Here is a 15,678-nt window from a genome sequence, read left to right on the forward strand (position 1 = left end):
GGGTTTTTTAGTTTCCTGTTATAACTCAGAAGAGGGTTTATCACTGGGGTTTGTATGCATGTGGTGGATATCATGCTTGAGGAGGGTTAAGCCATGTTGATGGATGTCCACTGTGAAGATGCTGCTTCAGTTGTTTGTAATTTATGGCTTACTGATCTGAAGGAAAAAACCCTAAAGGATCCAAGATGTCATTGATTCTATTAGTTAATGTTTTGAGTTGTAATTTGCCTTTGGAATGACGCTGTAGCAACCACCTTAATGCAAATGCTGCTTCACTGAGTAAGCTCTGCTTTCCCAACCCGTTTTTCATTTTCATTCTTGTAAGAGTCTGAGAGTTGACCTCTGAGGAAGCTTTATTCTTGTTCACTCGATAGCTCTGGCCTGAGAGAGCTCAGATCCCTGGGAGGTAGGAGTGAATGTTTCAGTGGATTATGTGCTGAACTTCCTGCTTTTGCCTTAACTAATGAATTGAAGATACGTTGTCACTGAGTTGATGCAGAGTGACCTCCATAAGATTATCGTCTCTCCTCAGCCACTCAGCTCGGATCATGTCAAAGTTTTTCTTTACCAGATTTTAAGAGGTAATTTTTCTTCTTTTCAATTCAATGAAAATGATGTAGTTTGGGGTGGGGGTTTTCCTGTTTCTTAATCTTAATTCTCAAGACATCCTCATCTTGAACAAGTTTCCTGTTCTTTTTATTTCACATTATGAATGAGTAGCAAGCATTAATTACAACAGTTACAAGAACATTGCAGCACTGCTGCCTCCTGTCATAGCCATGGGTAACTTACAGAGCAGCAAGAGGCTGCTGCTTCATTTGAAAGGAAAAAAAAGTATTTATTTTCATTTCCTGTGCTCTTTCAGGTCTGAAATATCTCCATTCTGCTGGCATTCTACATCGAGACATTAAACCAGGGAACCTACTCGTGAACAGCAACTGTGTTCTGAAGGTGCTACTTAACTTCATTGAAAATGTCCATATGCTCAGTAGAAACCCCATGTGAATTTTTAAGCAAAAGCATTTAATGTGAACACTGAAAGTCATTTTAAAGACAAAAATCCCCTATATTCTTTAGAAGCTATAAATGAATGCCGAATATATATAAAATAGTCAGTTTTGTTTGCAATGCTTTGCTCAGCATCTGATTGTGATAGTTTGGGTCTGTTCCCTTAAGGCTGCTGGTTCAAGTCTTAAAAGCTCTCAAAGCCCAAGTGAGCAGGGGCTGAAGCTTTCTGTAACATTTGAAGCATCTCGTGAGCAAATGAAATCTGGTTTGGGATGAAATTCTCTGTACCCAGAGGTTGGCAAGGTCTGGGTGTTTATGTTAGTGCAGAGGTTTTTCATCTCCGAGATAATAAATACTGTAATGCCAGCTAAAACGTGCTGTAACTTAAATTGTAGAAAGCTTAAGTGGATGTGGCATAAAGTAGCTTAATTCCTGCCATTCCCCTTTGCCTTTGCTTGCGCAGCTGCAGCAGATAACTGGTTTATTTAAATGCTGGTTTGGAATTCCCTGCTGCGCTACCAGAAGGTTGCCTACTTGAAGTGCATTAAATGTTTTGGTTATTTCAATTTTCTTATTTACCTTCTCAATTTAGATTTGTGATTTTGGATTGGCCAGGGTGGAAGAGTTAGATGAATCTCGACACATGACTCAGGAAGTTGTCACCCAGTATTACCGAGCTCCAGAGATCCTGATGGGCAGCCGCCACTACAGCAATGCTATTGACATCTGGTCTGTAGGCTGCATCTTTGCAGAGTTACTTGGGCGAAGAATCTTGTTTCAGGCACAGAGTCCCATCCAGCAGGTATAAGCACATTCCCCTTTAACGTTGTTCTACTGCATCATTTCATGAAATCAGATACACTGGTGCCCTTTGAACCTCCAACTTGCTTTTGTGTTGCTTGGTTTGCACACAGGAGAAACCCCAAGCTGCTCTGAAATCTGAAGTGATGGCTTCAGGCAGTGCTGAAAGCAGTGATTATTCACATTAGCTCCTGAAATGTGTAATTTTTTGTAATCCCCTGTAATCTGCTGCAGTTCCAAAGCTGCTGTAGCATTTCAGTGAGATAAGGTAGAGGTGATAGAACCAGGATCAAGCTTTCTGTAACAGCTCTTATGAGAAAGTAGCAAGTTTTCTGTCCAGATACAACTGGAGATGCAGAGATTCCTTCTGACCCGAACTAGGTCCATGGCGTGTGCCCAGCAGAGGCCAGTCGAATGCAGAATGAGTGGTTTGTAATAATTTTCTAACACCGGAAATTCAAAATCTGTTTTTTAATGCTTTATAACCCCCACGTTTGATGGCTGCTGACGTGCACCCAGAGACGTGAAGTCAGGCCTCTTGGTGAAACTCTTCCTGAGCACATGGGAAATGCAGGGGCTGAGCCAGGACAATTTCTACCTTGGGAGGTGAAACAGGAACTTCCAGGAACTCGTTGAGAAAATCCTTTCTGGTGTTTTTTCTTGTGCCCATTTTTCATGCCTTAAATGTAACTCAAGGTAACTGAAGAACCTGCCATCATGGTGATGTGTATAATGTATGCCTGAGGTCTCAGATGTGTGTGTTCTGTACCTGCAGCTGGATTTGATCACAGACCTGCTGGGAACGCCGTCACTGGAAGCGATGAGGACGGCTTGTGAAGGCGCCAAGGCACACATACTCAGGGGTCCTCATAAACAGGTATAGCTGGGGGTGCCTGACCTTCACCTTGGTCAAGGCAGTCCTTCCATCAGCCCCCAACAGTCTGGATCTCCTCTGTGCAGGGCACTGTTGGGACATCATCTCACTGTGCCACCTCTTGCTCAAGTTCTCTTGTTCATAAATGCTTTGGGTATTTAGTCTCAGCGCTGTCTCTGCCTGTAAACGAGGCTCAGTTCACCAGAGGTGGCTGTGGTGTGGCAGTGGCAGGAGTTAATGTACCATTAATAGATACGGAGAAATGCTTGTGCGGGAGTGCATGGAATCATAGGGCAGTAATAAAGCAGTGTGTCCATCCAGTCTGGTCATTTTTATGACTGTTAGATAGTAAAAATTAACCAAATTAATAACCTGTCCATGGGAAGACATCGGATCTTTCCAGCAGTTAAGTTTGGCTCTTTATGCTGAAGTAAGTTCTCAGATGTCTACTCACCACAATAGTAGTTACCATAGAGATGAGCACTGAATGTATATTCTGCTCTATTATTAACTTGTGGGAGTTCTGCTGCCTTGGCACTTTGGATCCACTACATCAAGTTGTCTCTATTCCATTTTATGACAGGTTTTTTTCTGCTAACATTAATAATAGGAGGGTTTCCTGAAGTCTTTCTCTAGCAGTTTTAAAACAAATCAAGTGTATTTTTTTGCTATCACTTGCTAGAGGAGTTGTAACTGAAGCTCTGCTCTGTAATGTGCTGGGGTGCTGCACTTATGAGGCTTGAGGTGTTTAGAAGAAAAGAAGTTTTATAGTGGTGGAAACTGGGAGAGATACATCCACTGTACCTATATATACAGATATGCAGCAGCATAAACCAGATCCACGTGCTTTATAGAATATATGGATTTAAATTCTGATAATGGGAAGATAGCTTGACATTTCCAAAGTGCAGCAGTTGTACTCTTTTGTGATAGTAAGCAGGAACTCTGGTATTTGTTAGCTTCGTTCCATTTGTTTCACCAGGATGTTCTATCGAGAACTGAAGTGGGTACCTGAATGTCTTCTGAGTTTCTCATCCCCATGCTAAGGCTGTTCTTGCACAAGCCTCTGAAATCCTTTGTCTCTTGACCCACCAAATGATGGGAATACTAAAAAGCAAGTGAGGTGAAATGGATTAAAACATTCCCAATAGAGATTTAACGCTCCATAGGCACCAAGTCATAGGAAATAAACTATAAGCATTAGTTCTGTGTTTGCTGAGGAAAACACCGTTCATTTTCCATGGAATGCCACAGGAGCTGAGCAGTCTCTGGAGCTCGTTTGCAGCTCGGAAATCGGGGGAAGTGATCTCTTGAATGGCGTTTCTCTGGTTTCAGCCCCAAGCACTCTTCATGTCTGAATGCAAATTCATGGCTTTTCATCTTTTGAAATGGAGGCTTTGGTGGTTATAAATAGCTAAATGTTACCAGCTTCTTTATTAGATTAATAGGGAGAGAAAACCAAGCTGGAACCGGCGATCCCTCTGCCACACAAGCTATTTTTACGCGATGTAGGTGAGCCCAGTGGGAGTTGGGGGGTGAAGCATTTTGCTGCTTCGTGTAAAAATAGATGAATGCCTGACGTTCCTGGGCGCAGCCCCACGCCCCGTGTGCGCTGCCAGCAGGGAGGTTCACAAACTGAGCAGGCTTCTCTGTCACTTTTGGGTTTAAAGCATTCACTTCAAACTCCGTGTGAGTGGACCGCTAGCGACTGGAGCAGGAGGAGGAGCGTCTCCTCCCACGTGCCCATGTGCTGTAAGGAGTGGTTTGGAGTTCCCTGGCAGTCAGGGGCTGACCCACTTCTAAAAGTAGAACGTGTTGGAGTTCATTCCCTTCCTGATGTGGTCCTTGGATTCTCTATGGAAGAGAGAGATCCCCTGGGACGCACCCGACTTGCTACCAGACCCAACCATTGATTCCATGACAATCCGATCTTAGAGCAATTCAGTTTTCACCAGTTCCTTCTGCCCTTGCTCGAGCTCCTGTCAGGGCTGTTTCTGATCTCTGGCTTTGGACCTGGCTGCAGTTTGTCAAGAGCAGGCTGTTCCAAAAGCTCTGCACAACCGCGTGCTCTTGGAATGGCAGACAAGGGGCATTCAGAGTAGCAAAAGTGCATCCTTCGTTTGTGTTGAGTGCAAGAGCTTCTGTAAGTAAGGAGTGCTGCCCTGTCCATGCCCCAGTGTATGGATGAAACCACAAGGCCTTTTCACCCTCAGCTAGCACTGGAAGCTCTCAGCTCTTCAGGCTGCCCTGAGTGTGAGCAAATCAAGAGGGCAACGAGCTGCAGAGCTGTGTTTGTGACCAGAGCAGGAGCCACGCTGCTGCTGCCCCCAGCTTCTGGCCTGTTCCAGCCTGGGTGAACCACATGGTTCATAAACCAGGGGGAGGCCAGTGAACCCCTTCCTGCTCCCCCGGCCCCTCCAGCCTTGCTCCTGGCCTGTTTATGCAGGATGCTGATGCCTGAAGGTCACTGTAATTGTGCTGGATGTCACTGTCAGATATGGATTGCGGGGCTAAGGAAAAGCAAAGCAATCCCTAATTTGGCAGCGGCCAAGATCAGGAACGTGGAATACTGGAAAGGATGGGGTTAATGAAGCCCTGAGCGAAATACAGGTTTGTTCAGGCATTGCATCTGAACGAAGGCAAAAAGAAATCAATTGGATCCATAGTAGAATTGCTGAGTTCTGTAATAGTGGTTTTTGTCTCTTTGGGAAGCGTTAGGCAGCGAATGTCCTTTTCAACAGCAAGTTTGTCCTTGGTAACTGTAAAATAGCACGGGTGGTAACAGCGTTCTGCTGCTGATGGATCTGACAGGACAACTCTTTGTATTTTCTGTCTCCCATTTCCCCTACAGCCATCTCTTCCTGTCCTATATACACTCTCCAGTCAAGCTACACACGAAGCAGTTCATCTCCTTTGCAGAATGTTGGTCTTTGATCCAGTAAGTATGATTTAAAATTACTTCTAATACTGTTTGTTTCAACACTTTTTATTGCCTGCTACTTAAATGAGTATTTTAAGTGAAGAACTGCTTTAACTGGCTTCTTCCACGTGCATTTTCTGGTGCTTTTGGTCTGTAAAAGACATAAAAAAGTATCATCCTGGAATGGGTCAGTTAATTCCCCACTGGAATGGGGGTTTGCATTGAAAACCTATTGGTCTTCTGAAGGAAGCTGCGACAGGGTGTGAAAGATGAGGGTGTTGGTGACTCACGCTCGCTTTTCCCAGCGAGGTGTAGGTAGCAGAACATCAGATCCTTTGCTGCTGTTCTAATTAGAGACACGTGGGTGTTCGTGGTCTTGCAACACACACAAGATTCCTTCTGCATCCGCACAGTCACATAACAGGATCTCGCTTTCCACCCAGCATCTGTTTTGCTGATGAACATGAGCTGCTGTGGGCTGTGGGTTTCATCTCTCGGGCTCATGGTACAAAACTGGTACCGGAATCAATGATTATTGCATTCCTGCAGACCCCCCCTGCATTTCAAATGAAATCAGACGTTGGCCACGCTGCACAGGGGAAGCCTGTGCCTGATGGAGCACTCAGAAGGCTGCCCCTTGAGTTATTTTAAACCTTCAGATTGTTTTACTGCACAAACCAGATGTTAAATCATAACTTCCACGTCAACAGACCTCAGCGGTTTCCTTTCTTACAATGCTGTGATTCGGTGTTCCCACGTCACATTTAAATACCTGTGGGTTTGTGTTCTAAGGGCTCAGGATGATCCTTTAGCAGCGCTGATTCTCAAACATACCCTGGGAATTGGGACACGTGGGTTTTCCTTCCAGCTTTGCCACTGCTTTTGCTCTGTAACCTTCTATAACAACGGATTTGGTTACAGGCTCTCAGCAGCAGCTCTGCCCCAGTCCTCGCAGTGTTCTTCTCCTTTGACTGATGCTTTGCTCAGTTTATGCACAAAACCCCTTGGTAATGTGGAAGCAGCTTTTGTAATTCCAGCCCCTGCTCTGCCCCCTCTCCCTTGCACTTCCTTCACTGCTTGTCTTCAGAAACTCGATGTGCAAAGTGGCTTTGAGAGCTCCAGATGCCGTATCCTGAACTGTTACCGGTGATGCTCACATTTGTGTTTCACTTTGGACACACTGCAGTGTTTTGCAGACCCACAAATATTGCCAACATTAAATTCTTTGGGCTCGTTTTGCTTTATAGAGTCACAATGTGAAGGTATTTGGGGAAGGAACTGTTGAAAAGCACATTTCTGAAAACCCCATCAGCCTCATCTTTGTCAGCAGCTCTGGCGCAGGAGGGTCAGAGTCAGCCCCGTGCTGCTGCTGCTGGTTTCTAAGCAGAGCCTCCCCTCTAGTGGCAGGGTTTGGAGATCCAGAACATTTCCTAACGAGCCAATCCTTTAACATGATAGAGGGTTGTAAACCAAGTCAGGATTAGTTTAGAGTGAATGTTCTTTAGGCTGCTCCAGCACCTCTGCAAACGTTCTGACTGGTTTCTTCTGTTTCCCTCAAATGCCATGTTTCAGTCCAAAAGGATATCTGCTAAGGATGCCTTAGCCCACCCATACCTCGACGAAGGGCGGTTGCGATACCACACTTGTATGTGTAAATGTTGCTTCTCCACCTCCACTGGAAGAGTTTATACGAGTGACTTTGAACCCATCACTAACCCCAAGTTTGATGACACTTTTGAGAAGAACCTCAGTTCTGTTCGGCAGGTGAAAGGTGAGTAGCAGTTATCTTTGCATCTGCATTTATCCTCCTGCTCCATCCCCTAGTCCTGTGTGGGCAGGATGTGCAGCCTGCTGCCAGTCAGGTGAAATGAGGAGGATCAGTCCTGGTCCCTGGAAGAGGAACCTGCTGCCACAGATGGTCACTAAATGCCAGCAGTTGCTCTGTGGCACTGGAGACTTGAAGTCTGATTCCATCCCAGCAAACAGGCCATAAACCAGATTTGGGGCTTCTGAAACCAGATCCAGTGAGGAAAGCAGAGCTTTAACAAGAGCAATGCGATCCGAGAAGCAGCGGTAGGGATTTGGGCTCTGGTGGCAGCTCGAATGACTCCAGAGGAAGAGAGGGACAAGAAATGTGTTCCCTCAGCAGTTCCTGACAACTAGTTCCATCGCATGGAGCTCAGTCCTGGCACCCATCACATGGAGGAGCAGCCCCTTGCCAAACCTGCTTTTAGTTACACCCTAAAACTGGGACTTATCCCATAAGTGGTTATCACCAGTTCAGTGTTAGAGTACTGACTGGGGTTTTATTTCGTATATGACTTCATTCCAGTGTGCACAGAAGAGTTCTGTGTGAATCTGTGTGGTGAGGTCTGGCATTGGATTCGATGCCGGGAAGCTAGAATTCCCTGCTCCTTCTGGAAGTGTACTTGCAGTGGAGGAAGCTGCGTTTCCCTCCAGCCTACACTGCATTTCACTGGAGCAAAGTGTTAATTCTGTGGTGTTTTGTGCTCTTCCCCTACGTACAGAAATAATTCATCAGTTCATTCTGGAACAGCAGAAAGGAAACAGAGTGCCTCTCTGCATCAACCCTCAGTCTGCTGCTTTTAAGAGCTTTATTAGGTAACTGTATGTACTCACATCTGATATTAATTCACATTTATTAGTAGTTCCGAATTCACACATCCCGTATGCTGTATGTTTTAAGTTTCTAAGAGTAAGGAAAGGCCCAGAGATAACTTTTTTTTGGGGAAAAACCACCTTTGTGTGATTACGTTTTAGGATATCTCGATGAATTCTTCTAGAATTTAAGTGAAATGTGCCAAGGTTTCAGGTAATATTTTTGTGTAAAGCACAGAATTCAGGCTGAAAGTGAGAACTGGGGGGGTTGATTGCAGAACTGCACTGTAAAACCAGTAAGGGGCAGGCCCGATGGGTGGAGAACCCCCAAGCCCGTCAGTAGATGTGGGGCAGGACTGGTTGTTACCGGTGGCTCTGGGGTGTTTGGGTTGGGTTTGGGGCTGCAGCATTAACTGTGGTGTCCTTGAGCTCTGGCAAGTGAGCACTGACTGTCTGTGTCGCTGCGTTGCAGTTCCACGGTTGCTCAGCCATCCGAGATGCCGCCATCTCCATTGGTCTGGGAGTGAAGTGGAAGAGAATAAACTACTGAAGATGTAATGTAGCTTTCCACTGGAGCCTGGGATTTGCAATTCTGGAGGTTAATCATGCTTGTACTGTAATTTTACTAATGAAGTTTTAAATTAACAACCACTACTTGTACAATATGAATGATATTTAGAGCTGTACTAGACTTTTAATCTTGTAAAGTGGTTGTGCTTTTAGAAGAGAATATTTCCCCCAGAGCTGCACGTGTTTGATGAATTGTGGTGCAGCTGCGGTGGCTCAGCTCGGAACAAACGGAATCGAACCAAATTTGGGGAGGGTTTGTCTTTTCTTTTCCTTTCTGTTTTCTATTGCAGTGAGTCTGTACAAACACCTTTTGATATTGAGCCATTCCTGAGGATTTTGGGTTTTCTAAAACTAAGGAATACAGAAAACTTGACTGCGACCAATCATGAAGTCACGTCGGGCGATGGCACGTCCCCGACCGAGCCCTATAAATAGCTTCTCACTAGAGCTGTGATGGTGATGTGTGCTGTTCTAAAACCAGATGTTGTGAGTAGAGAGAATGAGTTTGTGACTAGGAGAGACTAAACTTCTGTTTCCTCACCCAGTATAAATATATATATATATTTAATCTATTTTTATTAGAAGGTTTTCTGCTCTTTCTTACATGAAACCCCCCAGCATGCATCTCTGTGTGTAAATAATGCCATTGATGGGCTGATTTGGGCGCTCCCCGGCATCGTTGCTGTATAGAGAGGAACTAGCTTGCACATTTTAGGTCTGTGAAACTTTGTGAGAACCTTTTCCTGCACTGGAGAGTTGAGGAAAAAAAAAAAAAGGAAAAAAAAAAAAAGGAAAAAAAATGGGGAAAAAAAAAAAAAAAAGCCCATGGGGAATTCTGTGACTTGGTGTTCGTGGCTTTAGGCAGAGCTGTGCAAGTCTTGAGATGTCACCGTAGGACCTGACTTTGGTTACCGTTTGGCTCATTGTTTTTCTGTTGGAACACTGAATTCTGTGCATATGTATATATGTGAACACAACTGAAGGCCTCTACCTCCTGGAGTGTACAACTTGCTTTGTTTACCTCCACATGAGTTTTGTTTTTTTAAGTTCAGCGTGGAGACTCGAAACTTGAATGTCCCAACTTTTGTATTTAAACCGAGACAGGAAAAACCCGCGCCTGTTTTTCACCCGTACCAAGGGATCCGCAAGGGTGGTCTGAGCCTGGGAGCAGCGGTCTGGAGGGAACGCGTGTGTTTGTTACGGACAATTAACTGTTAAAGTTATTGTAAGTTATCTGTATTTAGCAGAGTATTTTCAACACGAGTGATCTGAGCTGCAACTGGAGACTGTCAGTAAGTTATGTTTGGAAGTTTTAACTTCAATGAAGTAATTATTTGCTGTGAAAGAGAGGAATAAGGTGGGATAACGGAACAAAGATGGGGCGATGTCTTTGTTTCTGTACGAGGCTCCTGAGAATAAAACCAACTGAAGCATTTCAGTTCACTTGAATGAGAACCGTGTGTAATTCCAGAGCCCAGGGCGACACTGGTGTGACAGGTAAAATCTCAGAGGTTGGTCAGTTAATGTGGCACACTTGCTGGTCACTTTGTAAAGTGTAGATTTGAAGTACAGTGGTGAAAACATTAAATGTGACATTTGAAACCGGAGTGGTGGTATCTTCATTTCCTGCCCGAGCCCCCCGCATTTAACAGTGAATTGTTCTGATCTGGATCGAGTTCTGGCTGAGAGGATGCAAGTAAAAAGCCTTTGTAACTGCTGCTTTGGGCATGGTTTTGGTTTTTACACACACACACACACACACACACATCTATACACATACATACACACAGGTCTGTATCCATCCACACGCATACAGGCACATGGCACTGTGTGCCTGAAGTTGTTTGCACACAGACACAGGCCCCGGTTGTGGAGCCGTCTCCGGCCTCAGCCGCACCCTCACCCCTGTGTGTGCCCGTCCTGCGGGAGCCGAACCGGATCCGCTGTGGAGCAGAAGCTGCTGAATGAACCCCGTGTCCGGGTGTTCCCGGTGTCACCGCCGGACACAACCGGGTTCATCGGGGAGGGCGCGAAGGTCCCGGTCCCCCTCCAGCACCGCGTGCGCGCGCTGGGGCCGGTACCGGAGGGGGCCCCGTTAAGGCGGTGGCTGCAGGGCGGGCAGAGCCGGGCGGACCCGCGCCGGGCCCTCCTCATGCGGGGCTTCCGCCGCCGTTAACGGGGCAGCCCCGGCGGCAGGGGGCGTGGCCCCGGCGGCAGGGGGCGTGCCCGGTGCGGCGGCGATGGCGGCGGCGGCGCCGCGCTGGCGGGAGCGGCTGTTCGCGCTGTTCTTCCTGTCGCACGTGCCGCTGACCGCGCTCATCGATGCGCAGCCGCTGCTGCCCGCGGGGCTGCTCCCGCAGGCCGTGAGTGGGGACGGGGCGGGTGGAGGGGGGGGGGGGGGGGGGCCGTGGCTCCGGCGGCGGCTCCGCAGCATCCGGTGTGTGCGGGCACCGCGGGGGGAGGAAACGCTGTGAACGGAGCCGCATTTAACGCACTGGGTCCGTGCGGTCTCCGGGGGGGGGGGGTGTGTGTGTTCTGCTTGATCCCCCCCCACCCCGCCCCGTGCACGGCCCGGCCCGGTGGCCGTGACACGCCCGCAGGTCGGGAAGCGCTCCCCGGGCCTTGGGTTTGGTCCTGCTCCCGCCCAGGCCTCAGCCCCGCTCGTGCTCCCACCGAAACGTGCGCGGGGGCTGGGACCGCAGCGGGGGGTGGATACCGGCGGTTTGCGGGGGTCGGAACAGGGTGGCCATGAACACCAGAGCGTCAGTCAGAACGGAGGTGGGTGGAAAACGGCGCTTGGCATCAGGGGGAGCGCGGCCAGAACCTCTGCGAGCTTTGCAAGGAGGGAATTCGGGGCGTGCCATTAGAATTGCCTGTGGAATTCCTCCACTTACAGCACCCGTTTGTCATTAATAGTTAACCAGCAGATCTCAATACGTATCTCTGTGTGCAAAGTCCAGTGTAAAACCCTGCTGGAATTTACCTTTCTCTCATGGAAACACTCAGCCAGGTGCTTGCCTTGAGCTGTCCCTGCATTTTCCCCCAGTGATGCTCCAGCAGACCAGGGTCACTGTTCTGCTGCCGCTGATGTTCCGTGCGCTAACGTGTTGCTCTGTTCTCTCTCTGAAGCTGACGGAGCTGCTGCAGTGGTACGCAACCACCTTCAGGGACCCCCTGATGCTCCAGCCCCCGGAGTGGTTCAAGGCATTTATCTGTTGTGAAGCTTTCCTGCAGCTGCCCTTCTTCCCCATCGCAGCCTACGCCTTCCTAAAAGGTTGGTGTAAAGCAAGCGTACAAGCACGTCCTGAGGGGTGCTGCCACGCAGCCTGCGTTCTGTGCGGCAGGGGTGGAGGTGTGGGTAAGCAATGGCAGGGGTGTGCCAGTGGAGCGCTGCCGTGTTCTCAAGGCAAGTTCCATCTGAGACAGCAGAAAAGAACAAGGGCTGTTGCAAACAGAGGCCATCACTACAGGCCTGGTCAGCTGCAGTCATTTACATGGGACCAGCACCATGTTTTGACACCTGGTGTGCTCCCGAAGGAAATACGTTCCAGGTACTCATTGTGCTACTTGAAACGTTTGCGATCACACCACTGCTCTGTATGTCATGCTGTTACTGGTGACCATGTTAACCATGTTGGTACTGGTACTTAACAATTTTTCTGTTACCTATTTACTGTATCTTGTGCCTTATCATGTCAGAGCTAGAGCAGTTAATGTTCAGGTAGTTTACAAGCTGCTGAATCCTCCTTGCTTCAGAGCACTTAAATACGCTTCCTTTTTGCTGCCCTGCAGGGAGCTGCAGGTGGATAAGGACTCCGGCCATTATCTACTCCACGCATGTGGCTACCACTCTGGTGGCCATCCTCGCGCACATCCTGTTCCACGACTTCTCGGGGCCGGAGCAGCTGGGACCTCGGACGCAGCGTGAGCGCCTCGTGCTGCTCTCCGTGTACGTGCCCTACTTGCTGATACCGCTGCTGCTTCTTTACACCATGCTCTACAACCCCCACTACAACCACGTGGAGAAGCGGAAACGGAAGTAGCCCGCTCTGCGGGTCGTACGTCCAACGCTGACGCAGAGCCTGTGCTGACGTGGTCCTCTGGGACAAACGCTGTGCCATGGGGGTGGCTGCAGCAGCCGTTCCCAGCGCACCAGCTCCCACAGGGAAGAACGGGCTTGGTGTGAGCTGAGCCCCGCGGCTGCGGCGCATGCAGGGGAAGGCGATTCCCACCTCTCCCTGTCCCATTGTGCCCTCTGCAACGGGAAACCGGACTTCAATCACCTGATGTGTAACTGCGTGGTGGGGGGATGCTGCCGCTGATCCCTGTTCCCAAGAGGACTGCCAGGAAACCACTTCAGTCAGAAACGTGTCTTCCAAGAGCTGGTTACACACAGATCCCCAGAGCGACGCTCCCAACACATTCCACATCCTACAGTCGCTCTGAGCTTCCTCACCCCTTCCTTTAAAATCCCGCCTTCCTCTGCTCTGCTTCAGTTTTGATTGTCAGTTAATTTGCTCAGTGATAATACAATGTGCCCAAACTTGGATTTACTAATGCCTGAAGTGACCTTTGTTGGACACTGAGGCATAATTCCTGGGGGATTCTCAAGTACGTCAGGGATTGTGAACAAGGGTTGGCAATTTCTCTCTCCATAAAATCACTTCTCATGTGGAAATAAATAAACGCATTAAACTGCATTTAGTTTTCTTCAGGGAATGACTAAAAGGGACTTAATGACCATGAGGCAGTGTAGAGAGTTCCCACAGTAAATGTGTGCATAAGGTACAGTGAAGAGAACCTACCACTGACAGAAACCCAGGGGTGGTGGGCTTGGTTGTGGGGTTTTTAAGTTCTCAATTTGAGCTGCAAGAATCAAACTTGAGGAGTTTCATCAGTCTGGGGCTCCATCACTTCCACCACCCACAGAATTCAACTCTAGTGGTACTACCGGTATGGATGTACCTTGGGCATAGCTTAAAGTTCTTAATTCAGCTGATTTCCTGCTGTTTGTGTGTGTGTGTGTAATCGATCCATTCCGGTAACTGCAAACTTCCTGGGTTTTCCTAACTCCATGAAAAAATAATCTGGCCAATACGTGTTCCTGCAGAAGTTCCTGCTGCTTGCCTGCTGTGTCTTAACAGACAAGACAAATACTACATGTGACAACCACTGTGACTGTCCAGGGAGCTGTAAACCCTGAAGCTCAAGGCTAACCTTCTGCAGAAGGCCCTAATTCTGGGGTCTCCAGAAAGTCTGAAAACAATCATTTATTTCCCCAATTTCTTTCAAACAGCTGCATAGTCCCAAAAGGCAGAGACGTGACATAGCAACAGCAGTATCAATTCAACTGTAATTTGGATTAGAAGTAGACTGTACAAAACTTATAAAATCAAAGGACACAACAGTCTTCACCCTGTTAGAAAGCCCTCCTTATTGCCACTCGTAGTGTAAGTCACTCTGAATTCAAACACTTCCATTGGTACGAACAAGCTCTTCAGTCGTACACAGTGAAAAATTGCATATTTTGAAGTTTGAAGTTCTCAAGATTCTGGAATGGTCAAGTTTGGTTTTATCTTAAAATCCTCTATTTCTGGAAAATGAATTGGTCAATGAATTCGTTCTGGTCAGCTTCAATTTTACACAGAGTCTCGTACTCTACCTGGTACCTGAAAGATAAAGCAGGTGGTCAGCAGCTCCCGTGCTGGGTCAGGACACTGCTCCTGGGCTGCAGGGAAGGGACTTGGGCTCCAGAGTCCTCCGCAGAGCAGCAGCTGCGTGAGATGGACCCACGGTTCTGCAGTGCCTCCGTGTGCTGGACAAGTCAGAGCTCACTGGCTTCCCCAGCTGCCCCGTCTGCTGCTGCCCCTCGGTTTAGCCAGTCATCAGAGATGGGCCTTAAGTGAGCCCTTTGCCGGTGGCTCCACGTTGTCCACACGTGCTCAGTGCAGGAGGGCACACCTTTGCTGAGCAGATGGGCTGTGTGGACGAGCTGAGGCAGTGCCCAGCAGCCACGCACAGAGGGGAGATTGACTTCCCAAACTCTGCAGTGCCCCAGAGTACCCAACAAGTAACTCACCTCTGCAGCTGCATCTTCTTCTCAGCTATTAAAGCCTGAAGTTGCTGCTCCTGAGCTTCCCTCTGCTTTGCCATAGACTTCAGCAGGTTCCGGGCACCGATGGCCTGTCAGGAGAGGACAGTGCTGTAGCTGCAGCGGGATCTGTTAATGTGTTTAACCCCTCTCACTGCTGACAGGTTGGGATTCAAGTGTTTCAGCCACACCAATAGTAAAGGAGGGTGACACCACAACACTGATGTACAGACAGAAACAGGAGCAGTGGGACTGTTAAACACAGGAGTCTGGGTGTACGTGTACAAGCCCTCCAGACTTCAGTATCACAGAAAGGCCTGCTGGACGCTGATGATGCTGTGAAGTGTGATCACCTGCACATACCTTCATCTTCTCGCTTTCTGCAGCTTTTGCCAGCTGATCCACAAGCTCAATCAAGCTCCCCACTATCTTCTGGAATTCAGCTATTTCTGCAAAGAAGAGAGCACGGTGAAGCACCATCCACAACACCGCCGCGGCAGGCGAACGCATTCACCACCCGCTGCAGTCCTTAGCTCAGCTCTATTCCTGGCGCTCCCGCACACGGGTACGTGTTCGGGTTTGTGGCAGTGGCTGCCAAACGGGAAGAGCGGAGCAAAGCGCCGGCGCCCGGCCCGGTGCCCGGCCCCGCTGGCACTCACTGTCCAGGAAGGCCCCGCACTCCTCGCGGAGCTGCGCCGTCTGCTGCGCCGCCTCGGGCTCCAGGACCCGCAGCTTGTTCAGCTCATCGAAGTGCAGCCCCGCCGCGCCCAGCGCCGCCTGCGCCATGGCCCGGCC

The 15,678-nt window shown here is 48.6% G+C and overlaps 3 protein-coding genes across 4 annotated transcripts in view; 2 read left to right on the forward strand and 1 right to left on the reverse strand.

Annotated features, from left to right (window-relative positions):
• The window catches only part of NLK (nemo like kinase), a 43,455-nt gene extending 33,056 nt beyond the window's left edge, over positions 1-10,399 (forward strand). For both annotated transcript variants that reach the window (XM_057396463.1, XM_057396462.1), the window contains 8 exons: positions 475-581; positions 866-951; positions 1,601-1,810; positions 2,585-2,686; positions 5,535-5,621; positions 7,176-7,374; positions 8,132-8,225; positions 8,695-10,399. In XM_057396463.1, the coding sequence (XP_057252446.1) occupies positions 475-581; positions 866-951; positions 1,601-1,810; positions 2,585-2,686; positions 5,535-5,621; positions 7,176-7,374; positions 8,132-8,225; positions 8,695-8,749 (940 nt within the window). In that variant the 3' untranslated portion in view covers positions 8,750-10,399. The remainder of the gene's footprint in view (positions 1-474; positions 582-865; positions 952-1,600; positions 1,811-2,584; positions 2,687-5,534; positions 5,622-7,175; positions 7,375-8,131; positions 8,226-8,694) is intronic.
• A 605-nt stretch (positions 10,400-11,004) lies between these two features.
• On the forward strand, positions 11,005-13,493 carry TMEM97 (transmembrane protein 97). The gene is made up of 3 exons (XM_057396465.1): positions 11,005-11,155; positions 11,922-12,066; positions 12,585-13,493. The coding sequence occupies exons 1-3, from the start codon at positions 11,033-11,035 to the stop codon at positions 12,833-12,835; spliced, it is 519 nt and encodes a 172-aa protein (XP_057252448.1). The 5' UTR covers positions 11,005-11,032; the 3' UTR covers positions 12,836-13,493.
• Positions 13,494-14,126: 633 nt separating this feature from the next.
• On the reverse strand, positions 14,127-15,677 carry IFT20 (intraflagellar transport 20). The gene is made up of 4 exons (XM_057396466.1): positions 15,543-15,677; positions 15,247-15,332; positions 14,872-14,975; positions 14,127-14,461 (listed from the first exon to the last, which is right to left on the reverse strand). The coding sequence occupies exons 1-4, from the start codon at positions 15,667-15,669 to the stop codon at positions 14,380-14,382; spliced, it is 399 nt and encodes a 132-aa protein (XP_057252449.1). The 5' UTR covers positions 15,670-15,677; the 3' UTR covers positions 14,127-14,379.
• Between the last annotated feature and the right edge of the window lies 1 nt (position 15,678).

The sequence above is a fragment of the Pezoporus wallicus genome, unplaced genomic scaffold, assembly GCF_028554395.1.
Source record: "Pezoporus wallicus isolate ANWC-B61680 ecotype Strahan unplaced genomic scaffold, APGP_CSIRO_Pwel_v1 contig_14789, whole genome shotgun sequence".
Classification (NCBI taxonomy): Eukaryota; Metazoa; Chordata; class Aves; order Psittaciformes; family Psittacidae; genus Pezoporus; species Pezoporus wallicus.

Coding starts and splice junctions, on each gene's coding strand:
- TMEM97 (XM_057396465.1), top strand. CDS start 11,033: ATGGCGGCGGCGGCGCCGCGCTGGCGGGAGCGGCTGTTCGCGCTGTTC. Junction 11,156..11,921: donor CGGGGCTGCTCCCGCAGGCC/GTGAGTGGGGAC, acceptor CTCTCTCTGAAG/CTGACGGAGCTGCTGCAGTG. Junction 12,067..12,584: donor AGCCTACGCCTTCCTAAAAG/GTTGGTGTAAAG, acceptor GCTGCCCTGCAG/GGAGCTGCAGGTGGATAAGG.
- IFT20 (XM_057396466.1), bottom strand. CDS start 15,669: ATGGCGCAGGCGGCGCTGGGCGCGGCGGGGCTGCACTTCGATGAGCTG. Junction 15,333..15,542: donor GTGCGGGGCCTTCCTGGACA/GTGAGTGCCAGC, acceptor TCTTCTTTGCAG/AAATAGCTGAATTCCAGAAG. Junction 14,976..15,246: donor CAGAAAGCGAGAAGATGAAG/GTATGTGCAGGT, acceptor CTCTCCTGACAG/GCCATCGGTGCCCGGAACCT.